We start from the raw sequence: 25,380 nt of genomic DNA on the forward strand, positions 1-25,380 counted from the left end.
TCAGCTAGGGGTTCTAGGGGTGTACATATGGAAGTGAGTTATTGGTGTCTGGTGGGAATGCTTGGCTGCAATTTGGTGGGAGAAAGAGGGCTGAAGTTTGCAGAGTGGAGGTAGTTTCAAGAGGTTTGGGAGCTGGTAAGAGGTTAGTTGTATTGGCAGGTGGGGAGAGGTGGGATAATGCTTTAATCCCACGTTGAGCTTGCAGGAATAGCCTAGAATGGAAAGGCCTTTCCAACTTATCTATTCCATTCTCATGTTTTGTATGGATCTTTTAAGTTGGAAAGCCTGTCCCTTTGAAAGTTCATTCCAACTTCTTCCTGGAAACCCGATTCCTTGACAAAACCTACCTTTCCAGCTTTGTTCTGGAAAGGCCATAATTTTTTTTGTTGGGGGGAGGGGGGGTCAAGTTTTATCCTAACTTGGGCGATTCAATTAATAATTGAATGTAATTCGTTTTAATAACAAGCTGTATTTTTTTCTGCTATGACAATAAATGTTTAAGACACTGCACTTTATTTTTAGATATTGTGGAAATGTGTATGAATTTAATTAAGTTTCACATAGATAATTTAAAAGATAATGATAAATTGGGAACATGGATGTTTGACTTTATTACTTTTTTCTACAGTGATTTATTTTGCTAATAAATACAAAAATTTTATATTGTAGACTTACTTAGATATAACAATTAAATTATTGCAATAAGAACAACCAAGTTCCTTGTAGGTACACAAATAAAAGCGTAGCACAAAGAAAGAGAACAGAAGTAGAGACATGTTATGTTCTACAAAGAATCCTGCGCAATTAAGTGAATCTTGTACAAATTTTATTGCTTTGTGACATCTAAATATTCAGCATTCCAAACATTGGAACAGGAATGTACATTCAATTTTGACTTGGTTACCAAATAGTGGAAAGACAATTGTTTTTCCTGCCCATTCTATGTGGAAGGGTGTTCTGGGTGGAAAGACCTTTCCATTTTGAGTTATTCCTGCATACCAAATGCGGGTAAGGTGTCTAGCTGGAGGGTACAATTTTCTCCTCTGTGAATGGGGTTCTTACGTTTATAGTTAATATCAGAATCCATGATCCTCTAGTGGTCTCAGGTCATCCTCGTACCCTCTTCATACCAACCCGTTGCATTAAAACTTCTACTTAGTCTATGCTTGTTTTCTCATTGTTTAGAATGTTCTTTGAAGCAATAGAGGAGGGGACGGAGGGAGGGTTGTAGGCAGTGGCGGTGGTGGACGGGGGTAGGGAGGGAGGGTTGAGGGTCGGTAGGGGTAGTAGTGGGGCTAAGAGGCAGGGGTGGGTTGGAAGAAGCAGGTGTGGTAGAATTGGGTTTTTTTTTTTTTTTTGGGTTTTTGGTGTTTATCTTGGGGTATTGCTGTAGATTTTGTGTGTAAAACAAATGTTTTTTGTTAAAAGGGGATCCAAGCACACCAAGTCTGTTGGGATCTTCCATTTGCTGAATGTGTCAAAATTTCATTATGTGTTCAAGAATCCTGTTATTCAATTGAAGCTAGAAAATTAACTATGGAAAGGATAATGTTTAGAAAAGCATGGATACAGTTAAGAAATTTTGAACATTGAAAATTAGCTCGCTATGTTGTATGCTGAAGCTGAAACTTCTCTTGTTTATTCTTTCTTGTTTCACTTAGAATAACTAAGAATAACATGCATAACTGTAGAATAACAAAGAATAGTATGTGATTTTCATAGGATTTGTGAAGGTTTTTCCTGAGCTGGAGCGTGCTTTGTGCCTTTAACTACTATCATGTTTGTTAGTCTCATTACTATATCTTTTGAATAAATTAGAACAATAAATGCAACTTGGAACAAATTTGAAAATGTCAGTCGAAGACCAGAACATAACTTTTTCCAATATAATGAACTTTTTGCGGGAAATATATCTGCTGGATAAAAAATATTACGTTGGCTCCCCATCATCTGCAGTTTTCCATGCAGTCAGATCTTTCAAATTCAACTTTAGACCTGAAATAGCCTGAAACAATTTGAGATTCCCTTAAAGTTTTGCTTCTTTCCCATTACGGTAGAATATTGCCTCATCCGTGCAATAACAAAGATTCTTGAATTCCTTTCTTGCGTCTAGAGGGAATAGGGTCATTTGATTGTGTACTATAGTTCTGTGTTCATAAATGAAATTCTCTTGTCATATTGCCCATTTACTGTGTCCTTATATGGATTAATGAAGAAAGCATCCAGCAAGCAATGTCTTCAGTAAGTAGGAAGATGGTGCACTCTCTATGAGATTAGGAATATCAGTTAGCTTCTTAAATGATTCCTGTGTAGGTGAACCTTTTGTGCTTCTCTCTCTGTAATATTGAAGTTTTTCCTCCCATTGTTAAAAAATTGCAGTCTTGTTCAATTGGTTTATTATTTTTTCTTTGGTGAGCTTTTAAATGCTTTTATCTGAAAACATATTTTGCTGCAGCAGTTTGCAGATGCTGTTTCTGATGATGATAACTTTGATAGTGATGGTGATGGCGGTTGGCCTTTTCAAAGTTTTGTTGAACAGCTCCTAGTTGATATGTTTGATCCTGGTAAAGCACTCATCCTTTAGTAGTTCAAACTTTTGCAAAATTTTTTACTTAACAATATTATCTTGTTTTATTTCTCAGTCTGGGAGGTCCGTCATGGAAGTGTTATGGCTTTGAGAGAAATATTAACCCATCAGGGTGCCAGTGCTGGAGTTATCATGAATGACCTGAACTTTGATAGTGCCCTGAGTTCTAGTTTCAATGATATGGGTGAAGAAAACACAACTAAGAGGGAGAGACAGATTGATCTGAATATGCAAATCTTGTTTGAAGAGTCCCAACCTGTTTTGAAGAGACCAAAGCTTGAAGGTGCATCATCTCAACTGACAGATACGATTGTTGATTCCACCAAAGATGATAATCTTGGTATTCATGTAAAAGTTGAAGCCCCTGGATGGGATTTGCCTATGGGGCATGCAAATGGTGAAGTTGTTAGTTCTGATAAGGTGGAGGTGGGGCATCAATCTCACCTTAGTAGTGCATCAGATCCTAATAGTTATATGTCAAGTGCAAAGATCTGCTCTGAGGATAAGGGGTCCATGGAAAAAGCAGATCTATTTAAAGATCTTCCTAACAGTCCTGAGCTGCTGAACTTGCTTAAAGTGGCTAGGCATTCTTGGGTTACAAATTGTGAATTTCTTCAACATTGTACAATCCGATTCTTGTGTGTCTTGTCACTGGACCGGTATGATCCTCTTTTGGCATGAGATTTTAGTAACAGCATTTAGCTTTCTATAGGAGATAGGAGCCTCTACCTAGAGGTAGAAAAGACTAAATGGCATTAATTTAGGAAATGAAGAGTAATAATTGAAATCGCTAGTATACTAGTAAATGCTTCTTGTACTTTCTACCGCTGTACATAGACTTACTTGGCTTTTACAAGGTTTGTTAAGTGTTACGTTTGGTAATTTTTGTTTCTGTTTGGTGATGACTCGTTATTTTACTGTTTATGCATTTTGTGCTTTTAAAATATCCTCAAGCAGTTTCGATGCGGATCTTAACTTTTTCATTTTTCTTCTACAGTTTTGGAGACTATGTGTCTGATCAGGTAGTTGCTCCTGTTCGGGAAACCTGTGCACAGGCTCTGGGTGCTGTCCTCAAGTATATGCACCCATCGTTAGTCCATGAAACTTTAAATATCTTGCTTCAGATGCAGGTAAGTATCTAGTGGAACTTGTTTTGGTAGGGATCTTTTTTTGTAAATATTCTTCCTTTTAACATCCAATTTAATTAGCGCTCCCGTTTCTTTCAGCGTAGACCAGAGTGGGAAATTCGTCATGGAAGTCTTTTGGGAATAAAATATCTGGTTGCTGTGCGCCAGGTGAAATTTGTTCTGTTGAATAGTGTTTGTTAGACAACAGTTGTTGCTGACATATGCACCTCATTTTTTGGGTCATAATCTGCACAAGTTTCTGGATTTTTGTATGTGATATAGGAAGCTTTGGTTGTACGAATTAAGATGCTTTAGCTAATTGGAAGTTTCTAGAATTTTGTCTTTGTATAACATTTATCTATTAACTACATCTTGTAAAGAATAGGAGAATGAGATTATTCAGTGCAAATACCTTGATGTAGTGGGGTTATTTCACCATGTTGGTCAGTACTCTTTTCTTCATATGATAATGGCGCTCCAAAATTTGACTTCTTTGCTGTGTCTCTTCTTGTTTTACCTGGGAAGATCCTTTTATAGACAGAAGGAGAAGTTTCTTTTTTCTTTTGGAAAATCATGCATTTTATGATTTTCAGGAATCAAGCTTTGTTTCAAAAGAAACAATTGACTGTTTTGAGTTCCTCTGCCTTTGAGGAATCAATGAACTTTGTTTTGGTTTCCACCCCATTTTTAACTTATTTGCGCTTCTAGTACCATAAAGATTTTTTTTTTGGGGGGGGGGGGGTGGTGAAACGTTGCATGAAACTTTGAGGTGAATGCAGAATCCTTGTTCTGATGTTCTCATCAATTAAAAGTTTAATTACTTCTTTTCGATCTACCTTTCTGGTTTGATGGCCTTTGATACTTCCTCCTTGTTAATGAGTACGGGCATGCAGAAAATTAGTTATTATCCATGTTTTCTTTTTCCCTGATTTGGTTACTTCTCTATATCAACAATGATGCATGAAGTAAGTCTGGACTACTATGTGCCCTCAGAAATGTTCATATTAGTCAGTGAGCCAGAGAGGTTAGAAGTCTCTTTTGCTTTTGTGGTGATTCGTCAATTCAGCTTACCAAAGGTTTTAGCGGAAAGCTCATTTGAACATCTGCCCTTTGCTTTGACTTTTTGTAAGATTTCCATGGGCCTGCTTCTGTAGTCTGCAGCTTTTTACTCTGGCACTATCTTTTTAAGAATTCAAGTGCCAATTTGTGGCATTAACATTGAGTAGATCTCATATATAGGAAGATATGAGATGAGTATAAAAATTGAGTAGGGATTGCTTCTAGTGTGTGTTCTTTGCCTTGCTTAAGCTTTCCATATCATCATAGAAGAGGAGACCAGTAAATTATGTCCTTATAGATCTCTTGTGGCTTCAAAACATGCTTCAAAAAGAAGAGCTAACTGGCCAATTTGTCTTTCTTCCTACGTTTGGTGTGATGGAATCAAAATTTCCTTTTTCAAGTAATATTACGATATAAATAGATTGTGGAAGATGAGGAAGCACATATACAGATTGATGTACATGTATTCCTGAAAAGTTGTGGATTTCCTTTCTTTCCCCTCATCTTGATTTTTAAGGCACCTGTATACCCACCATGTTAACATTTTTGTTGAATTGAAAATCCTTGTATAAGAAAGGGTTTCATTTGCTCTTGTTAATGGAAAATCTAGCCCACTTCTTGTGTGCTCTTGTGATAATAGACGTCTCTGGCTGATATTTTTCCACATAAACTGCATTTTGTTGTTGTATTCTTTACAATTGCTCCAGGAAGTTAGATGGAAGATTGTTATGTTAAAAATTTCGTTATTGATTTCCTTGATCATTACCAAGGAGGAACTAAGAGATATGCAGTTAGAGTGGAAATCTCCTAAAACAATGAAACATTATGGGATATAAAATGCATTCATATTGATGTAAATGAATTTTATATGCTTGAAAGGACAGAATTTCTTGTTTTATTTCTTTTGAGTATTTGTTAATCTCGCTATACTTGGTCCTTTATGAGGCCAGAATATCTTGAGAGAGTTAGTGTTGTTCAGAAGCCAAGGGCTCTTTCTATTTGGTCAAGTACTGATGAAACACAAGTGTTTTGTGCTATTCTGATAGCTAATTCATCTTTTTGATTTGCTGTTTTGTCTGCTTGATTAGCACCTTGATTTTGTAATCTCCACATTCTTTTCTTGAGTTTGAAGACTTTAGATGATATTCTGGTGCATTTATGAAGTATAGTTTTTAGTGTCAGCTATTCTATCCAAGTAACTATCCTTCTGTTGGCTCCAGGAAATGCTAAGCGATTTGCTTGGTTTGGTTCTCCCTGCCTGTACAGCTGGGCTTGAGGATCCTGATGATGATGTAAGAGCTGTGGCTGCAGATGCCTTGCTACCTGCTGCAGCTGCTATTGTTTTTCTAAAGGGCCAAACTTTGCATTCCATACTTATGCTACTCTGGGATATATTGCTTGATCTGGACGACTTAAGCCCATCTACTAGCAGGTAGTTCATGATGTTGGTATGATCACATGTCATCTTGCATTTCAATCTTAATGACCCGTTGATTCTTTTTTTTTTTTTTGCCTCGTTGATTCAAGTAGTTTAATAAAGTTTTATCTATGCTTTTGTTGCAACCATTGCTATTATGTTGTTTTTGAATATCATGATTGCACCACGTGTAAAAGATTAGGAGGCTGATTGTTTGGCTCTTATTTCATTGATTCATCGATGCATCTCTTTTGGTTTAGACCAAATACTTTGATGTTTTTCAAATTAATGGTCTACATGTCTTTCAAGTTAATGAACATAATTTGATGTTTGTTTTACATTGCAGTGTCATGAATCTCTTGGCAGAGATATATACTCAAGAGCATATGAATCCAAAGTCACTTGGAACTGTCACATCCTGTGAAAAACAGGAATTTGATCTCAATAAAATTGGTCGCCTAGATGACTTGGGAGAAGAAATAAATTATCTTGAAAATCCTTATATGTTATCAACATTAGCACCAAGGTTGTGGCCATTTATGAGACACAGCATCACCTCAGTCCGCCATTCAGCCATTCGAACTTTGGTAATTTCTGTTTTTTGTGCTTTCTTTTAGCATTTTGTGCATGTGAAGGTGCTTATATCTGTTGAATGAAATGCAGAGATTTTATTTTCCTTTTCAATCTTTCTGGTGACAAATTCTTGCAGTGAACCTTTTATCACAATCAAAATGTTAAATCACTGGAGTTCATGTGCAGGAGCGTTTGCTTGAAGCTGGTTTTAAGAAGAGTATTGCTGAGTCATCTTGCTCGTTTTGGCCTTCTTTTATTCTAGGTGATACACTAAGGATTGTTTTCCAGAACTTGCTGCTTGAATCAAACGAGGAAATTTTGCTTTGCACTGAGAGAGTTTGGAAGCTCCTCCTTCAGGTGGTACTTAGACTTGTACAACCTTATTGCCTTCTTTACACATTTGCTGTTAAATAGTGTTTTTTTTTTCTTTTTTTTTTTGGTTGTTGTGGGTGTTTTGGTGTGGGGGGGGGGGGAGAGAGAGAGAGAGAGAGAGGGTACCATGTGGAGGAGCTAGGGATGATGGATAAGGATTAAGCAGGGAAAGGGCAAGGAGGAGGCCTCCAGGTTGGGGCAGTAGATAGAGGGAGAAAGGAGAATAAAAGTGTGGTAAGAGGGGAGTGAGGCTGTATATGGCTTTGTAGAATGGGTGACAGGTGACTGCAGGGGAAGGAGGGGGAGGACAGAGGGAAGAGAAAGGTGGCAAGGTAGCAGGAAGGGGCTTACTTAGAAAAATGGCAAGGATGTTGGGAGGTGATGCATTTCTGTCTTTTCTTCTTTTTTCTTTTCCTTTGTTCTTTAATCGCCTTATCAACTATTGTATTATTTGGGTAACTATGTCATTTAACTATTGCTTTTATTTAAAAAATAATTTAATTGCTATACTTTAGAAAGCATGTATATATGGAGCATTTTTGTATGCTCTGTATCATTTATTGACAATGATGGAGTTCATGGAAAGAGAGGGGAGGCTAGATAGCAGAATGGGACTCACTTAAAAAATGGCAAGGATGTTGGGAGGCGAAGCATGTGTTCTTTTTTCTTTTCCCTTTCTTCTTTCATTGCCTTATTAACTCTATTATTTGGGTAAATATGCCATTTATCAATAGATCCTTTCTAAAAATAATTTAATTACTGAATGTTTTGAGGAATAATTTATCATGCTCTATACCTTAGAAAGCATGAATGTTTTGAGTGTTCTTGTATGTTCTGTATCAATTTCCTGACGACGATGGAGTTCGGGGGTTCTTTTGGTATGTCCAATTCTGAGGAATAATGCCGGACAAAAACCTTGGAAACGTGAATGTAGTTAAACAGATTCTATATTTGAATGCATGCAAATGGAGGAATAGAACTCTCTAAGGCTGTTTCGTTTGCAACGGTGTTTTCTTTTGGTATTTTCCATTTCCTCTTGTTAGTGCAACAAATCATTCTTTGTTTGTGGAAATTACCAGTAACCCTTCATTTTTGGTACCCAATGTGCATTAGAGTAAAAAGAAAATCCAATTTAACAGTGTTTTGCAGTCTTGTACCTAAAAAGTGAGTGATCTAATGTAAATTTTTGTGTCCTATTCTCTGCTACTCTCTCTTAATCTTGGCTGACCAACCTCCTCCATTTCCTTTCTTCTTCCATGCCTACCTGCAACTCTTTCCTGCCCTTTCTCTGCCTAAACAAAGTACAAGTATCTCAATTCATTTCTTAGCATCACATTTTTTGATAAAGACTGCAATAGAGCAAAGAACTCGAGCACACCTCCATAAAAAAAAAATTCTAACTGGGCTGCTAAATAGGATCCTTGGGCTGGTTGGGCAGCATAACCATGGATTGCTTTCACAGAGATTTGCTTTTCAAATTTTCTTGCTCTAGGTTTGACTAAAACAATCAACGGATGTAAGTGGTACAGATGTTTTTGTAAAACTACTTGGACGGATTTACTATTGTAAATACTAGTGGTTGTGCTGTAATAAATTGTTTTAAATTTTTTGCTTCTGCCTTACAAATGGATGAGATGAAAAATGGTAAATAATAATTGAGGGAGAAGACGAAGTGGTGCATTCTATCTTTTGGCTAGTGATATAATCACCTGAGAAATCAATGGCCGTCATCAGCAAGCTGATCTCCCTACAAATCAACGTGTTACTTGAGCGATAACTCTATGGTTCTGCAGATGTGTGAGCAAAGGGGAGGAGAAGCATCTCAAATGCGTTTTTTCTTTATGGGATTAAATTAGTCTTTGTGCAAAGAAAGTTTATTTAATGTTTTCCATCCATCTTATCGTTTACTCTAAAGCACATGGGAGTAAATGGTGGGGTTTGAAACTAAATAGTGTTTATGGTTTGCAACGTGTTGCAACATGGGGTTTATTGTTTTTGAACAAATGACAATTACTTCCTGGCAGATTTGCAATTTTTGTTGTTTTTCTTTTCTTCAGATGAATTTCATCTAATATCTGCCATAAGAAGGATACTTTTGTTTGTCCTTATTGCTTCGAACAATTAATGCTTATGAAGGTATAGGCATCCAGATCTGATTTAGGGACACAAATTTGTATAAATTCTCTAGATTTATGTCGTCGTGAATCTTAGTTTCAGAGAAATAGAATTGTTAGTTCCTTCTTACACAAGTTTACACTTGTGACTTTATTTTGACTTTTGGAATGTAGGATCTTATGGATATGCACTTACATATTTATGTATTTGTGGTATTCTTTTAACGTACCCCAGTTTTATATAATTTCTTTTTCCCTGGCGAATTTTTGCTCTTAATAGCTACTTCTCTGGTTAAAGAGTAAATAATGACAATGTTAGCTAATTTCTCTCCAAAGTTTTTGCTCCTTTCTCTATACTAATATGCTTCCCTCTGCCCCTTTTTTCTGCATAAATTACATGTTCAATCAATATCAGTGCCCCGTGGAGGACTTGGTTGGTGTTGTAGAGTTGTACTTTTCTTCTTGGATAGAGCTGGCAACTACTCCATATGGTTCACCACTGGATGCCACGAAAATGTTTTGGCCTGTAGCGCTTCCTCGTAAGAGTCATTTCAGAGCTGCAGCTAAGATGAGAGCTGTTAGGCTTGAAAATGACTCTTATAAGAACACACGCTTGGATGTTCCAGACAGTGCTATTTCACAGGATAAAGTTGGAGATCCTTCTTTCTCTAGCCCTGCTAAGATAGTTGTTGGTGCTGATGAAGACATTTCGGTCACTCATACACGGGTTGTTACAGCAACTGCATTGGGCATTTTAGCTTCTAAGTTGCATGTGACAACCTTGGGATTTGTCATTGATCCATTGTGGAAGGCACTGAACTCTAAATCTGGTGTTCAGCGGCAGGTACAAGTCAGTTCATTCGAATAGGAAATGCTAGCCGTCCATTGTCATTTTTCTTTGCCCTTCCTCTTTGATGTATAGTGATTGGTCTGCATGTTACCTTGAAAATAATTTGAATATCAGGTGGCAGCGATGGTCCTCATATCTTGGTTCCAGGAGTTGAAAATGAAGGATGTTTCTGTGTCTTCTGAAGTTGGTCCTTCAGCTTTGATTGGTTTCAGGAATTGGTTGTTAGATTTGTTAGGTTGCACCAATCCAGCTTTCCCGACAAAGGATACACTTCTTCCTTATGCTGAACTTTCAAGAACATATGCTAAAATGCGGAATGAGGCTTCTCAACTACACCGTATCACTGAGGCATCTGGCATGTTTCATGATCTGTTGGCTTCAACCAAGTTGGATCTAGAAAATTTGACTGCAGATGATGCAATTAATTTTGCATCAAAACTGCCTTCTCCATCTAGTGCTGAAGCATACACTGAAAGGGATGCTTTTGACGAACTGGAATCATTAAAACAAAGACTTTTAACAACATCAGGATATCTGAAATGTGTTCAGGTATATTTAATAGATGATTTGAAATCAATGGCATTTATTATCTGCGAATGCTTTATGTTTTTCCTTTTCATCTCTGTGGATGGTTTGGTTTTTTATTTCTACTAAAATATGCAGGGTAATTTGCACATCACTGTCTCTGCTTTACTAGCTGGGGCAGTTGTCTGGATGTCAGAGCTTCCTGCAAGACTCAACCCAGTTATATTACCTTTGATGGCTTCCATTAAAAGGGAGCAGGTAATATTCACAAGGGATCGTGTGTTTTGTGAAAGAAATACTTCAATTTGTTTCTTACTTATTTTCATGCTGCAATTATTTGCAGGAGGAAGTGTTGCAAAGTAAGGCTGCTGAAGCCCTTGCTGAACTTATTTCTGGTTGCATCTCACGCAAGCCTGGACCCAATGACAAGTTAATTAAAAACCTTTGTGGTTTGGCCTGTTCGGATCCTTGTGAGACACCTCAAGCTGCTGTCCTTAGTTCCATTGAGATAGTTGAAGAGCAAGAATTCCTGTCTTCTGGAAGCACTTGCAGTAGACAGAAATCAAAAGTTCATATACTTGCCCCTGGTGAAGACCGATCAAAGGCTGAGGGCTTCATCAGCCGCCGTGGTTCAGAACTAGCACTCAAATATTTGTGCCAGAAGTTTGGTGGTTCATTGTTTGACAAACTCCCAAAGCTTTGGGATTGCCTTGTGGAAGTCCTTAAGCCTGGTAATCTTGATGGGTTGACTCCAGAAGAAGAAAAGTTTATTGATGAAGCTATTGATTCAGTTGCAGATTCACAAGTCTTGATAAATAATATTCAGGTGATGACCTTGTTTAGTCTTTGATAAATTATTAATGGCATAATTTGAAAGTATGCCCGTGCCCTCTGTTTTACTTTATCAAGCATCATTAAATTCTTCCACATTCTATGCAACCATTGCCTATTTGATTGGAAAATAGATTGTCCCAGAAAAGGGCAATCTATTGTCCACTAGCTACCCTCTATTCAAGCTTCAAAGACTCTGAAATTAGTGTCTTTGAGACTCCAAAGATTCAAAGAGTTAAAAGGTGGTACATGATGACCAGTATTAACTATTGTTATTTGAGTTCTGATATTAATAAATTTTTAGACAACTTGAATGTGGGCAATAAAATGTGTTGGTGGTTTTATAGTTTGGCAAAGTAGAAAAAATGTTGATAAATAAGCTATCGACAACCTCCTCTGTTTAAAAAAGTAATACTTCTTGTATTAACTATACAGATAATTTACCTCTGTTACTAATTTATGCTTTAGTTGGAATCAGGGCCTCCTTTCTACTGTGTGAAGCCTAGCCAGTTGCCACAGAAAACTGGAATAAATACTTATTTTTCCTACCCAGTCTTTTTTAGTTTCATACTTCATAGTTCATTCCTTCATCTATTTGTATTGCAGGTGGTTCGATCTCTTGCACCAATGTTGGATTGGACATTGAGACCAAAACTGCTCACACTTCTTCCATGCATATTTAAATGTGTTCGTCATTCTCATGTTGCTGTTAGGCTAGCTGCGTCAAGATGTGTGATGACTATGGCCAAATCAATGACCTCAGATGTCATGGGTTCTGTAATAGAACATGTCATTCCTATGTTGAGTGACATGTCATCTGTTCATGCTAGACAGGGTGCTGGCATGCTTGTTAGCTTGCTTGTTCAGGGACTTGGTGTGGAGTTGGTTCCTTATGCTCCTTTATTGGTGGTTCCACTACTGAGGTGTATGAGTGACATTGATCATTCTGTCAGACAGAGTGTAACACATAGTTTTGCTGCCCTTGTGCCTCTTCTTCCACTTGCACGTGGTGTTCCCCTACCTTCTGGCCTTAGTGAACGTTTATCTAGAAGTAAAGAAGATGCACAATTTTTGGAGCAACTGGTTGACAATTCTCACATTGATGATTACAAGCTCTCAACTGAACTGAGAGTTAATTTAAGGAGGTAAGCCAGGCTAAGTGCTTTGTATACTAGCTTTCTTATGTTCAAGGTTGGATATTTCTCATCACATCTTGGTTTATCATTTGGTTGCCTTTAGCTCTGATACCAATTGCTGCAGGATTAAGGCAACTTAGGTGGAAGCTGGAGATTAAGGAAAATTGCTTTGATTTATGAGCAGAAGTTATGTTTTCTTAGCAATCTCACTAGACCAAAATGGATCGACTACCCATCAAGTTCAATAGTATCCACATTTCAAATTCTGTAGGTTTTAATCTGGTGAAGTCATAACTTGAAAGACTGATTGTTGATTACTTTCTTCAAAGTAATCAACAATCAGAAGACGATGTGGTCTAGTACTAGCTTGAACTTCAGAGTTAGCATGTTCACGGGCATCGTAATAAGAAATAGATCCTGGTCCACCTCCAGGCTGTGTCCCCATGGACCCAAAAAGCGTGAGGGGACACTGCACTTTAAGGTAGCAACTGACTGACCTCCGGAGAGATGATAGAGAAACAGTGTGTGATCCTTGTGTCAGGGTACCAACTGAGGATGGCTCGGGGAGTCATCCTAGTGGAGGGAGTGAAGGGTCTCTCAAGGAGAGGCCCTAGCCACTGACAATACATTCCTTTCAGCAAGCAGCTTCAGGCGAAATGTGACAACAGCCATCCACTGAAAAGACAAATGGGTCGATAGTGCTAGATATCGGCTACTTGAGATAGGAGTGAATAGAATTCCAGGAAAAAGCAGTAGAAATCTGCTTAGGGGGCTAATAAGCACAAATCATTGGAAGTTCTATTGGAAGAACTTGAAGGAATAGATAATTGTCATGGATGTCAAAAATTGGATTAGTGTACAAGCTAGACCTGAATATTCAAGGTATAAGATAAAATCTTAATCTACTCAACATCTCATCCTAATTCTCTAGTTTATTGAATACCAGACTCAGCCTTATCCTACACCTGCTGCAGTATTTATCCTGCATCATTTTGTCATCTCATACTTAAGTACAAAGATGATGTCCTCTATGTAATGTAGGAATCAAGAGAAATTGGCTTTTACCCATTTTTTGTAGACATCCAATTTGAAAGGCTGTCCTTTGATTCATTGGCATGCCAATTAAGTTAATGGCCGAGTAATAGGTTCTACAAGGGTGAGCTCCTTTTTCAGGGCCTTGAATGTTTTGTCTTTATAGAGTATCCTTGCCCATGAAACACTTGTTACCGTATGTCTTGCTTTTTTTCCATAAGGTCTCCTGTATGAGCATTCTCTCTTATGAGCAACTCAGGAATCATTGCAGCTATTTAGATAGCATAGCTTGAGGGAATCTGTCACTTAATCGTTGCAACAACTTAAATAGCATGGGTTGGATTAACCATGGGCGATAGCTGCCGATTAAACCTGTCAAATCCTTCATGAAACTGAAATACCCACATTTAAATGGCTTAAAGAAACTTGAAGCTAACATTTGTTGAACTGAAATCTTAGCACATCAGATAAAAACACTCCATTAGGGTGTAGAATTAAGAGAGAGAGAGAGAGAGAGATTGATTTCAACTATGATTCAACAATCCCTGGCAATAAATATACATGCCACTTGGAATAAAAACATCGCTACAAAGAGTACTAGCCTTATGGGCTGACTGTACATATCCATTGTATTTAACTCTCAGATCAAATTGCACTGGGTCAGTTTCTCAGCATATCCATTGTATTTAACTCTCAGATCAAATTGCACTGGATCAGTTTCTCAGCATTTCAAACTAATGAGCACTAATTAGTAAAGAACCTTTGTCCTTCCATTACAGTTTCAATCACCTCTAGTCCAGAATATAACCTTTTCAATAATCTTAAATTTTAGCTTGAAAAATCACCAGGGATAAACTATGTTGCTAAGTGCATCTTTTGCAAAGTCTTCTCATTCTCTGCATGTAGCTAATGTGCTTCTTTCTCACAAGCAATTGGATGTTTTAAATAGCTCTAGTTTGATGGTTAATACATGATGTTATTCCTAGGTTGAGTAATACATCACGCACTTGGTTAAGTTGCATAATGATAGTATACCATGTATATTTTGAAATCCTTAGAGGCAGAGTGTGTTGACTCATTAGCTGTTCTTATGATTTATCAAGTGACTCAATTTACTGTACTTGTGCTCTCGTTTAGTGTAATACACATGTATCCAACAAAGTATTAGTGATTTTGAGCACGGATTCCTGTGTTTTCTGCTTCTAGGTATCAACAAGAAGGCATAAATTGGTTGGCATTTTTAAAGCGCTTTAACCTTCATGGGGTTTTGTGTGATGATATGGGCCTTGGTAAGACCCTCCAAGCATCAGCGATTGTGGCATCTGATATTGCAGAGCATTCTCATGCAAACAAAACTGAGCAGCTTCCACCATCAGTTATAATATGTCCTTCAACACTAGTTGCACACTGGGTCTATGAGATAGAGAAGTTTATTGATACTTCTCTACTGACTACCCTTCAGTATATAGGTTCAGCTCAAGATCGTATATCTCTCCGTTCTGAATTCGACAACCATAATATCATTGTGACATCATATGATGTCGTCCGCAAAGATATTGATTATCTTGGGCAGGTTTTTTGGAACTACTGTATTCTGGATGAGGGACACATCATAAAGAATTCAAAGTCTAAAGTTACAGCTACTGTGAAACAATTGAAGGCCCAGCACCGCCTCATACTGAGTGGAACACCCATCCAGGTTACCCTTCATGCAGATCATATTATGCTCATTAATAAAGTTTTGCTTTTTGTTTTTATCTTACAATTGCCTACCTCAAATTGCAGAACAACGTTTTGGACCTCTGGTCACTTTTTGACTTTCTCATGCCAGGATTTCTTGGAACAGAAAGACAAGTATGTGAACATAAGCCAATTTGAAATGTCTTGATGTTCTTTATGTTTTGGTATTCTGAATAGACCTGTTTGACAGACCGCTATATTTTTAGTTGGCGGAACTTTGTTTTCTTCTTTAATGGGCTAGAAAAGTTTACCATGAAAAGTTTGTGTGCAGCATACCTTGTTTCTTGTACTGATTCTGCTTTTATCTGATTCTTGGATTGGCGTGATTGGAACATGTGAAAGTTCATAAATAATTTGAGTGCATATTGAAGGAGATTATGGGTCAGATGTTTATGTTGTGTCATTAGAATTTTCTTTATTTCCAGATTGATGGATCTTATTTGCAAGCAATATGCAACTTGGAGGGTTGAGAATGATGTTATAGGTTTCCCTTGAAGGCCTGACCATCTTTCTTTCGAAATGTTTTGTATGTGGGGTTTACTGCTTTTCTGTTCTAATCGAAGTATTTGCTTATGAAATTAGAAAAAGGAATGAGTAGTTGACTTAATTAAGTCAGAAAAGTAGGGCATTGGTTATTCAGCACAAAACAAGGATGATAACTGGGGATTAAAAGACTCTTCAAATCATTATTGAGTCTATTTAATGCTGTCAGTTACCCTTCTCTTTTGAATGTTTGGGATATTCTTTCAAATAAACATCTATACAAATCTGCCATTTTTTCCTGTCTTGGCTTGTCTTAAAACTTTCTCATTGCTGTGTTAGAGGCAGCAAGGGTTTAGAGATGGTGCCAACTTTGTTTCCAGATTATTGGGGTGTTATGTGTACTATTTTATTTCTGAATTGCATTTTATTTACGAGTCTCATGCTATTGCCGTGTAATAGTTTCAAGCCACTTATGGGAAACCGCTGCTAGCAGCCAGGGATCCTAAATGTTCTTCAAAGGATGCTGAGGCAGGTGCACTAGCCATGGAAGCATTACATAAGCAGGTACGATTTTTTGGCTTTATTGTCGTTTTTTAAGGTATTTGATGAACCAAAAAGAAGGGTTTTGATGAGCTTTTCCTAATAGTATTATGGATCACTTGTTTGCTGAAGGATGGCTTTTTGACAGGTCATGCCTTTTCTGCTACGCCGAACAAAAGATGAAGTCTTGTCTGATTTGCCTGAAAAAATAATCCAGGATAGATACTGTGACTTGAGTCCTCTGCAGCTAAGACTTTATGAACGATTCTCTGGTTCACACGTAAAACAAGAAATCTCAAGTATTGTGAAGCTGAATGAGTTAGATGCTGGAGAAGGAAATCCTTCAACCAAAACATCATCCCATGTTTTCCAGGTAATTCAGAGGCATTCTTTACCATTTCATTCCAGTACTGTGGCCTGATGTCTATCCTTGTGCAATTTTTCAGGCACTTCAGTACTTGCTAAAACTTTGCAGCCATCCATTGCTTGTTGTTGGGGAAAAGGTTCCAGAAACAGTCTCAACTGTTTTGTCGGACCTCTTCCCTGGTAAAGCTGATTACATCTCTGAACTTCATAATCTCCAACACTCTCCCAAACTTATAGCCCTACAAGAGATTCTGGAAGAGTGTGGAATAGGAATTGAGGCTTCAAGTTCTGAAGGTTCCATTGCTGTAGGGCAACACAGGGTTCTGATATTTGCGCAGCATAAAGTAACCTTTCCTCTTATCTTTTGGCAACTTATTTGCAAGTTTCTTTATGAACAACTTATATTATCTATTCATGGCAACATCTGTCTATCCTGTCTTCTGGGATGTAATTGTGACTGCTGATGCAGGCTTTTCTGGATCTAATAGAGAGAGATCTGTTCCACGGTCATATGAAAAAGTGAGTCTTCTCCTCATTAAGCTGTTTAATTGTCAAACAAAAGCTCTAATGATGGAGGCTTTCGTCAGAAATCATCATTATCCTTTGATGCTTGTGAAGCTTATTTCCTGTAGCTTTGTAGCATCTCTTTGTTTCATCAAGGTTGCACTGTTGTAATTGCTTGTTTCAACCAACTTGCTTGCCTTTGAACAGTGTTACATACTTGCGACTTGATGGCTCTGTTGAACCAGAGAAACGTTTTGAGATTGTAAAAGCCTTCAACTCAGACCCTACTATTGATGCGTTGCTGCTTACAACACATGGTGGGATTCTAAAATTTTGGTCTTTGTTAAAGATACAAGTTGGTTTGGATTCTTTGCAGTTAAGAGATAAATGGTCACTCTTTTGCAGTTGGTGGGCTGGGATTGAACCTGACATCAGCTGATACCCTTGTATTTATGGAACATGACTGGAATCCCATGCGAGATCATCAGGTACATACACTCCAATAAAGTTTTTTGTTGAGCATCCTTGGCATTGATTGCTATACCTGAACTTGTTTTTGGGAAAAAAAAACCTAAAAAGAAATAGAGGAATTACCAGTGGCACGAAAGGGTTTCTATGTTTAATATGGATATCTCTCTTTTTTTTTTTATTTCTCAAGTGGAGGAAATAAATACTCTGACAATCAGAGGAAACTAGTAGGTCGCCTACTTGATAGATGAAAGCTTTGCTGCAGTTTTAAGATATTAATCATGAAGGTTCTCCTTTTCATTGCCTGATTAGACCTACCTTTTAACCTTTATTGTTGGAACATGTCAGAATTTACTGTATTGTCATCCGGTTTCATCTAAGATTTTCAAATTAGCTTGCATCAACTTGTTTGAACTGAGTTCTTACTTGCTGTGTCTTGCATACCCTCTATTTCCTCCAAACTAGCAGCATCCTTCCTGCAATATGGAAAACTACAAATAATTTCTGCTTGACCTGATAGTCAACTATTAGACAATTGCTAGTGATATGTGCACGCTTGTATGAGTCTGTGCTTGAGAGGATGAACTTAAATGGTGTTTTGGATGAGAAAAGGATGTGGAATGATTTGAGAATGGATTTTGATTTTTTTCCTTGGTCAGTATTACTGCCCTAGGAATGTTAACATTGACATCTGAAACTTCAAATATCCTTGATGGATTTGTAGTAATAAAAATTTAATGAGGGCAAAAAAGAAAATGTAAAAAATGACATAAAATGATTATCAAAGCCCTCATTTTTCGTCATACATACTATAAATATGGATACAGTAGAGATGTCCATTGCATTTGAAAGTATACATATAGAAACGTTTTTTTTGAAATACAGTTGTATAATTTTGCTCCATCTTTTTACTAGAAAAACATTCTGAATTACTTGTGACATCCCTCCATTCAACCAGATGCCAGCCTTAATCAGTGCTCTTCTCCCATGTCTACTATATACAACAAATAAAAGTAGTCAAATAGACAGAGAGCATACCATTAGAAAGCAAGGTGGTGCATAGGTAATTGCGGGACACAAAATGCAGAATGTAGTGGGCTTCAGCGAAAGGAGAACTTAAGAACTGTAAAGCAACATTGTTGGCCTAGACTTATGAAATACATTTGGCTTAAGATTTTCTATAGTTAATGAAGCCAGGAATTATTCTCCCCTGGCAACCATTGGGACAGGTAGAGAGAGAGAGAGAGACCTTTTAAATGCTGTTGAAATAGGTGTACGTTCTTCATTATTTAACTTCCACTCTCGTTTAGCTTGGTTTTCTATTCTGCAGAAGCACAAATTTTGAGAGATGTATTAAAGATAATGCCAAACCTGCTTTTGTTGTCAAAGTAACTGTTTCCCTACTTATACGCTTGCAGGCAATGGATAGGGCACACAGGCTGGGACAAAAGAAAGTAGTCAATGTCCATCGTCTTATCATGCGAGGAACATTGGAAGAAAAAGTCATGAGCCTCCAAAGGTTCAAAGTCTCCGTTGCCAATGCAGTCATCAATGCAGATAATGCTAGTCTCAAAACAATGAATACTGATCAGTTGCTTGACCTATTTACTCCAGCGGAGAATGGAAAGGTAAAACTTTGAATTCTTTTCTGAGTTGTATTAACGTTATTTCATGCAAAAGTGTCATTTTATAATTAAGGCATCCCTTTGACCCACTTTACCTTGTGAACAATGCATCTCAAATATACAGGGACCTAGGATATCACGGACTTCTACTGAGAATTTGGATGGTGAAACCAAATTACCAGGTAGCAGCAGGGGACTCAAAAAAATCCTTGGCGGACTAGAGGAGCTTTGGGATCAGTCTCAATATACTGAAGAATATGACCTAAGCCAGTTTTTGGCAAAGTTAAATGGCTGAGTTTTGTTTGCAGCCCCTATGCTATGGGAAATTTTGAAGCAGGTGGATTAGTCGATTGTGTGTCTCGGTAATGCCAAAGGGTTAGGAGTTCATAGCAGAACATGTACAGAATGTATATTCTTGTGATATCCATTGATTTTGACAATTTGAGAGAACTTGGTTCTCTCTTCATGTCTCTTCCTTTACCTTTTGTGCACATTTTATTCGGGGGAGGGCATCGAGAAGGTCCAGTAGTTAGTTGCATTGAGTTTGGCCAGACAGAGACCAATCAATGTCGTAGAGGGAGAATTGTAAAATTTTGAGATATTTGTACATATTGATTTTTTTGTCATAAGGGAGTTTTTCTAATTGCAATAGCAAATCTCTAAATAACTCTAATTGCGTGTAGCCTTCCTTAGTCGCGAGACTGGGCTTGAATTATGTCTGTTTTTGCGGTATATGGGCATCACATGTAACTATGGTCAATCTAATTGTACCTGGCTTGAGGTTCAGTCAAATTATGAATCTGACCCTGTATTTGGTCAACTAACAAAATGACCCTTCAAGCTCACAAATTTATCGCTCAAAGGGACACCTGCTGTTGTTCAACACTTCCAACTGTTGGTAGACTTCTATTTTCTTAGTTTTGTCAACATAAACAAGAATTATTTCTCCGTCAAGTCAACAACAAAAACATGCAACCACCAAAATCTTTCAATTGACTCTTTCATTCATTTACTTTATGAAACCCTAGTAATGAATACAGCCAAATCTATGGCCATCATTTGCTTTTCTTTCAAGGCACAGGCCTTAACCCATACTAATTGCTCCGTATCCTGTCAAAAAAAAACTTTAACCTCCAAATTCAAGGAATGCAATGAAAATTGAGAGAGAGAGAGAGAGAGAGAGAGATAAATGAGGTACTCTCTTCCAACTCCATTACGACTAAACAAGTTTCATTACTCGGGCATAATTACATGATAACCGGTCCATCTGCTTATGAAAATGCCACCTAAGTTGTTCAAAATTAAGCTATAACCAATCCATGTTATTATTCATAAAGCTTATGAAAATGCCACCTAAGTTGTTCAAAATTAAGCTATAACCAATCCATGTTATTATTCATAAAGCGACTGACACTTTTAGCATACTTAAGATATATCAAGAATCAATGGAAAGAAAAAGGAACAAAGATAATTGGTATTTGGAGAACAATATTATGAGTTCTCTATCGATATTACCTCAATTCATGTGTAATAGGAATTGAAGAATAGCTGGTGTTTCTTTCATCAAATTTTATCTACCCGAAAAAGATTAGAATGTGTTTGAATTTTGCATTAATTGTAGCATTCATGTTATAATTTAGACAAATGTTAGGGAGGTAAATGTAAACTCAACTTGCAAAAGTGTGCTTTAAAGCTTTTAGATTTTTTTTTCCGCTTAATTTCACTTAATTGCACATCTATTAAGAATGATAAAGGACTACGGGTGATATCGATTCGAGTCTTGAGTTAAAGTACAAGATACAGAGAGCTGCAAAGATTGAAAGAGGAATTCTATCAAATTTGAAAAAGAATATTTTATTAATTATTTATGTTATTTTATTTTTCTCTTTTAAAGTTCCTCGCCTACAATCTTGACAAAAAAGTTTTGATCTAATTGAAAGTAGGGTTTTGACTACTCAAGTAAGGATTTTCTCGGTAACTAATAATAATTTTATCTTTTGTTTATATTAAAATTATTTTTTAATTTCTTTGGGCATGTGTAGATTCAAAAGATCCCTTTTGCTCTAAATAGTTTGATACTTGGATGGTACTTTCGTACACAAAATAGACTCAGAAACCCTTCCCAAATTAATCTATAATTTTAACATATGACATAAGATAAACTGATTAATACAAGAATCTTTTGACAAGTTTTTGTTATTAGATCGTCCCCTTTTATTAACAAGATAACATAAAGTTCTAAATTAAATTAAACATCATAATATATTACAGAATGATGGAATTACAATTCACACATGATGCTAGCTTGTGCTAGAGGTTTGTGAAAATTCTAATTGAGATACAAATATTACTACCAGATTATAGTATTGGTGATTTCTACAATCTGAGAAGTGTCTTCAATTGACCTACATGAGACTAAGAGGCTCTTGAACTTTTGATTGTGGATTATTTTCCTTTGTTGTGTTTGCCTGATGTAGTGATGATGTTGATGCCTTGCCAGTCGCCTCTGATTCTCTCAATCTTTCTCAGGACGCCCTTCCATCCTAATTTTTGGATCCTTTTACATACACTAATAGTTCCTGTTACTTGTTTGAATTATTGCTTCTTTCTATTCTCGATAAGGTTTTGTATTGCAAGCTGAATCAGAATTATAATCAGGGCCAAATACTTATTTAGACTTTAGATGCTATATTTTCTTCCTACTGGAGTGAAGCCTGAGTCATCCAATACTGAATCCTACCCAATTCATCCATGACTCTAGTTGAAGACTTTTTATTGAAATCTTTATTTTCTTTTGGGCCAATGGGCCATACATAATGTCTTGACTACTAGTCCACTTATCTACTTTTTGAAAGACATTACTAAGTATTGAATATTATTTTTGATTGTCAGCGGCTTTTTTTTTTTACAGTTCAAGCATGTTTTCTAGATTTTTCATTCTCTCATCATCAACAATGTCTTCTAATTTTTTTTCCGTCATTTTAATTTTTTTTCCATGTACAGATCTTGAATTTCCTAATAAATTTCTCAAGAATTTTATATCAGAAAATTTACACCCATGATAGAATTTCTGAAAGTCATCTTCTATTGCAATTGGAGGCTACTAAACCCGGGTTTCATTTTCTTCAATTCTATCATATGTTAGCTGTTGTGCTCTCCAACAGTCTATTTGTTCTTCAATTGTGAGATTTTTTCAAACCCAAGAATAAATTTTGAAGGGTATTATTGGTCTGCTTCTCTATTCATCCAACGTAATATGATGTTGAGTCGGGTAGCATGCTTCTTGGATAAATTCGAGGTCTTTATTAAATATAGTGGCTTTTACATATTTACACTAATCTTGGAAGACTAAAGAATTGACTGCATATGCTAATTTTCTCCCAAATTGGTCTATTTGCTTCGAATCAGAAAAGGTTAAAGGTGTCAAAATGGGTGATTCAGATGAGTTATGGTGGGTCATAATTGACTAATAGATATAATTGGGTCAACCCATTTGACGAGTGCACGGTATGCATATAACAATTAGTTCAATCTACAGTCAAGTTTTACATTTATAAATTTCTAAATACCCCACACGCGATTTTCTGCAAGTATACAGGTCGACATTGAATATAGAATACTAAGGGTCGAACCCACAGGGAAAAATGGATAACTACTAGCACTACTAAAGCTCCTATATTATTTAGATAATCAGCAAATTAAAGGAAATAAAACTATGCTAAACTATGCAAGAAAATAGCAAATGAAAACTCCTTAACTTATGGTATTTCTAACTACTCATGCAAGTGCAATTTTTGTTTTAAAATTGAATGGATACCCATTGATACCCATTTAATAAATGGATATATGTATATCTAATTAACCATTTATGAGTCACTTAAAATTCTACTTTTTTTTCTGTTTTTTGCATGTTATTTGACAAGAAGTAAAGGTATTTTATTGTTCTTAGATTGGTAAGAAATTTAAATTTATTTACTTAATACTCACTAAGAGTTGAGTTTAAATGTATAATTATTTTTTAAATGAGTATAAATGGATAAACCGAATCAACTCACTACCTACAAATTAAATGGGTTTAATTGAGTACCCATTTAGATCTATTCAAAATTAATTGGTGGGTTTGAATGGGTTATTGATGAGCAGGTTTGGGAGGGTCAACATAATTGGGTAATGATTGACACGTCTAAAAAAGATAAGTATATTTTGTGAAATCTTGTGAGACTGATGCTTTGTCTTTCCATGTCTAATTCTAATGGCTAATATATGTCTAAATATATTGAAACTCTAAAAATGCTATAGGTTAAGTGGCATTTACAATTTTCTTTTTCTAATGAAAGCACCTAGCATAGAGTATCAATTTTCAGACAAGTACTATGACTCCCATGATATGACTCTCAGGTGAACAACATTCCCTGTGGATAAAATCTCCTGTACGAATTCTTGAATTGTGATCATCTTTTTGATCTCACTATTTTAGGACTTGGAGATGATCAATTTTTGGATTTCGAAAGCAAGTGATGCAAAAGTTTTTGTCAGAAGAAGAAAAATCGAGCATAGGTGTGTAAGCGAACCAAGCATGCTTTCAAGTAACTTGATGCTTGACCCAATTTTATCAAGTTCGAATTCGAGCTTGAGCTACATGAGTAGTCAATCATGTAAAGTTCAAACTCTAAAATTATAGAATTGAGTACTTGCGAGCTAATCAAGTGTCTATATTAAATATATAGTATATATTTTTTAATTTATGAAACTACAAGCTTGTGCAGGTATAGGAAGTGGAGTGTACAAACCGAATGGATTAACCTTTGACTTGGAATGATGACAAACTCCACAACATTCTACCATACGTTTGACATCCGTTCTCATATGCAGCCAATGGAAGTGTTCCTGCAAAGCAGCTAAAGTCTTGACGACACCAAAGTGTCTTATTAGTCCACCTCCATGTGATTCCTTAATTAGTAAGTCACGTATCGAACCATGTGGAATGCATAACTTATGAAGGTAAACAAATAACCATCATGCACATAAAACTTGCCTTGGGCAGTTGTGGTACATGATTTGTAGATCTCTCCAAAGTCAACATCATTAGGATACAATTCTTTCATCAACTCAAAACCAAGTAACTTAGCATCTAAAGCGGTTAGTAAAGAGTGTCTATGTGATAAAGCATCAGTGACAACATTCGTTTTACCTAACTTGTATTTGATGACATATGGAAACACCCCAATGAAGGCAACCCAATGAGCATGTCTCTTGCACAGCTTAGTTTGCCCTTTCAAATGTTTTAGAGATTCATGATCGGTGTTGATGACGAACTCCTTAGCTCTCAAATAATGTTGCCAAGTCTCTAATGCTCGAACTAGGGCATATAACTCCTTGTCGTATGTCAAATAAATAAGAGTAGCCTTGTGTAACTTTTCACTGAAATAGGCAATTGGCCTTCCTCCTTGCATCAACACGGCTCCCACTCAAACATCTAATGCATTACATTCAATTTCAAAAGTTAAACCAAAGTTAGGTAATGCTAAGAGTGGTGCATGTGTGAGTTTGTATTTGATCAATTGGAAAGCCTTATCTTGTTCATCTCCCCAAGTAAATTTTCTATCCTTCTTAAGCACAGCTATCAAAGGTGCAACAATTGTGCTAAAGTTCTTGACAAATCTCCAATAGAAACTTGCCAAACCATGGAAACTCCATACATCTCCGATAGACTTAGGAGTTGGCCAGCTTTCTATACCTTGGATGTTGTCCTCATCGACATGTATATCCTGTTCACTAATCACATATTCTAAGAATACAAGATGGTTAGTACAAAAATTGCACTTTTTGAGATTAGCAAACAACCTTTCCCACCTTAGCACTTCAAAAATAGTTTTGAGCTGTTCAACATGTTCCTCTTGACTCTTACTATAGATCAAAATGTCATCAAAATAGACTACAGCAAATTTACCCAAAAAAGGCCTTAAAACATGGTTCATCAATCTCATAAATGTGCTTGGCGCATTAGTGTGTCCAAATAGCATGACTAACC

At 36.7% G+C, this 25,380-nt stretch overlaps 1 protein-coding gene across 2 annotated transcripts in view; it reads left to right on the forward strand.

Annotated features, from left to right (window-relative positions):
• Positions 1 to 19,992, forward strand: part of LOC113717768 (TATA-binding protein-associated factor BTAF1) — a 29,254-nt gene extending 9,262 nt beyond the window's left edge. The window contains exons 8-29 of one of the 2 annotated variants that reach the window (XM_027242573.2): positions 2,459 to 2,564; positions 2,643 to 3,246; positions 3,585 to 3,717; positions 3,814 to 3,882; positions 5,994 to 6,205; positions 6,537 to 6,777; positions 6,950 to 7,120; positions 9,665 to 10,093; positions 10,214 to 10,648; positions 10,763 to 10,882; positions 10,968 to 11,450; positions 12,062 to 12,600; positions 14,830 to 15,322; positions 15,409 to 15,477; positions 16,306 to 16,410; positions 16,535 to 16,759; positions 16,833 to 17,096; positions 17,222 to 17,271; positions 17,464 to 17,573; positions 17,662 to 17,744; positions 19,143 to 19,352; positions 19,474 to 19,992. In XM_027242573.2, the coding sequence (XP_027098374.1) occupies positions 2,459 to 2,564; positions 2,643 to 3,246; positions 3,585 to 3,717; positions 3,814 to 3,882; positions 5,994 to 6,205; positions 6,537 to 6,777; positions 6,950 to 7,120; positions 9,665 to 10,093; positions 10,214 to 10,648; positions 10,763 to 10,882; positions 10,968 to 11,450; positions 12,062 to 12,600; positions 14,830 to 15,322; positions 15,409 to 15,477; positions 16,306 to 16,410; positions 16,535 to 16,759; positions 16,833 to 17,096; positions 17,222 to 17,271; positions 17,464 to 17,573; positions 17,662 to 17,744; positions 19,143 to 19,352; positions 19,474 to 19,644 (5,322 nt within the window). In that variant the 3' untranslated portion in view covers positions 19,645 to 19,992. Of the gene's footprint in view, positions 1 to 2,455; positions 2,565 to 2,642; positions 3,247 to 3,584; positions 3,718 to 3,813; positions 3,883 to 5,993; positions 6,206 to 6,536; positions 6,778 to 6,949; positions 7,121 to 9,664; positions 10,094 to 10,213; positions 10,649 to 10,762; positions 10,883 to 10,967; positions 11,451 to 12,061; positions 12,601 to 14,829; positions 15,323 to 15,408; positions 15,478 to 16,305; positions 16,411 to 16,534; positions 16,760 to 16,832; positions 17,097 to 17,221; positions 17,272 to 17,463; positions 17,574 to 17,661; positions 17,745 to 19,142; positions 19,353 to 19,473 lie in introns of both variants that reach the window. The other variant, XM_027242572.2, reaches the window with a different exon arrangement.
• Positions 19,993 to 25,380: the final 5,388 nt, after the last annotated feature.

The sequence above is a fragment of the Coffea arabica genome, chromosome 11e (genome assembly GCF_036785885.1).
Source record: "Coffea arabica cultivar ET-39 chromosome 11e, Coffea Arabica ET-39 HiFi, whole genome shotgun sequence".
Taxonomy (NCBI): Eukaryota; Viridiplantae; Streptophyta; class Magnoliopsida; order Gentianales; family Rubiaceae; genus Coffea; species Coffea arabica.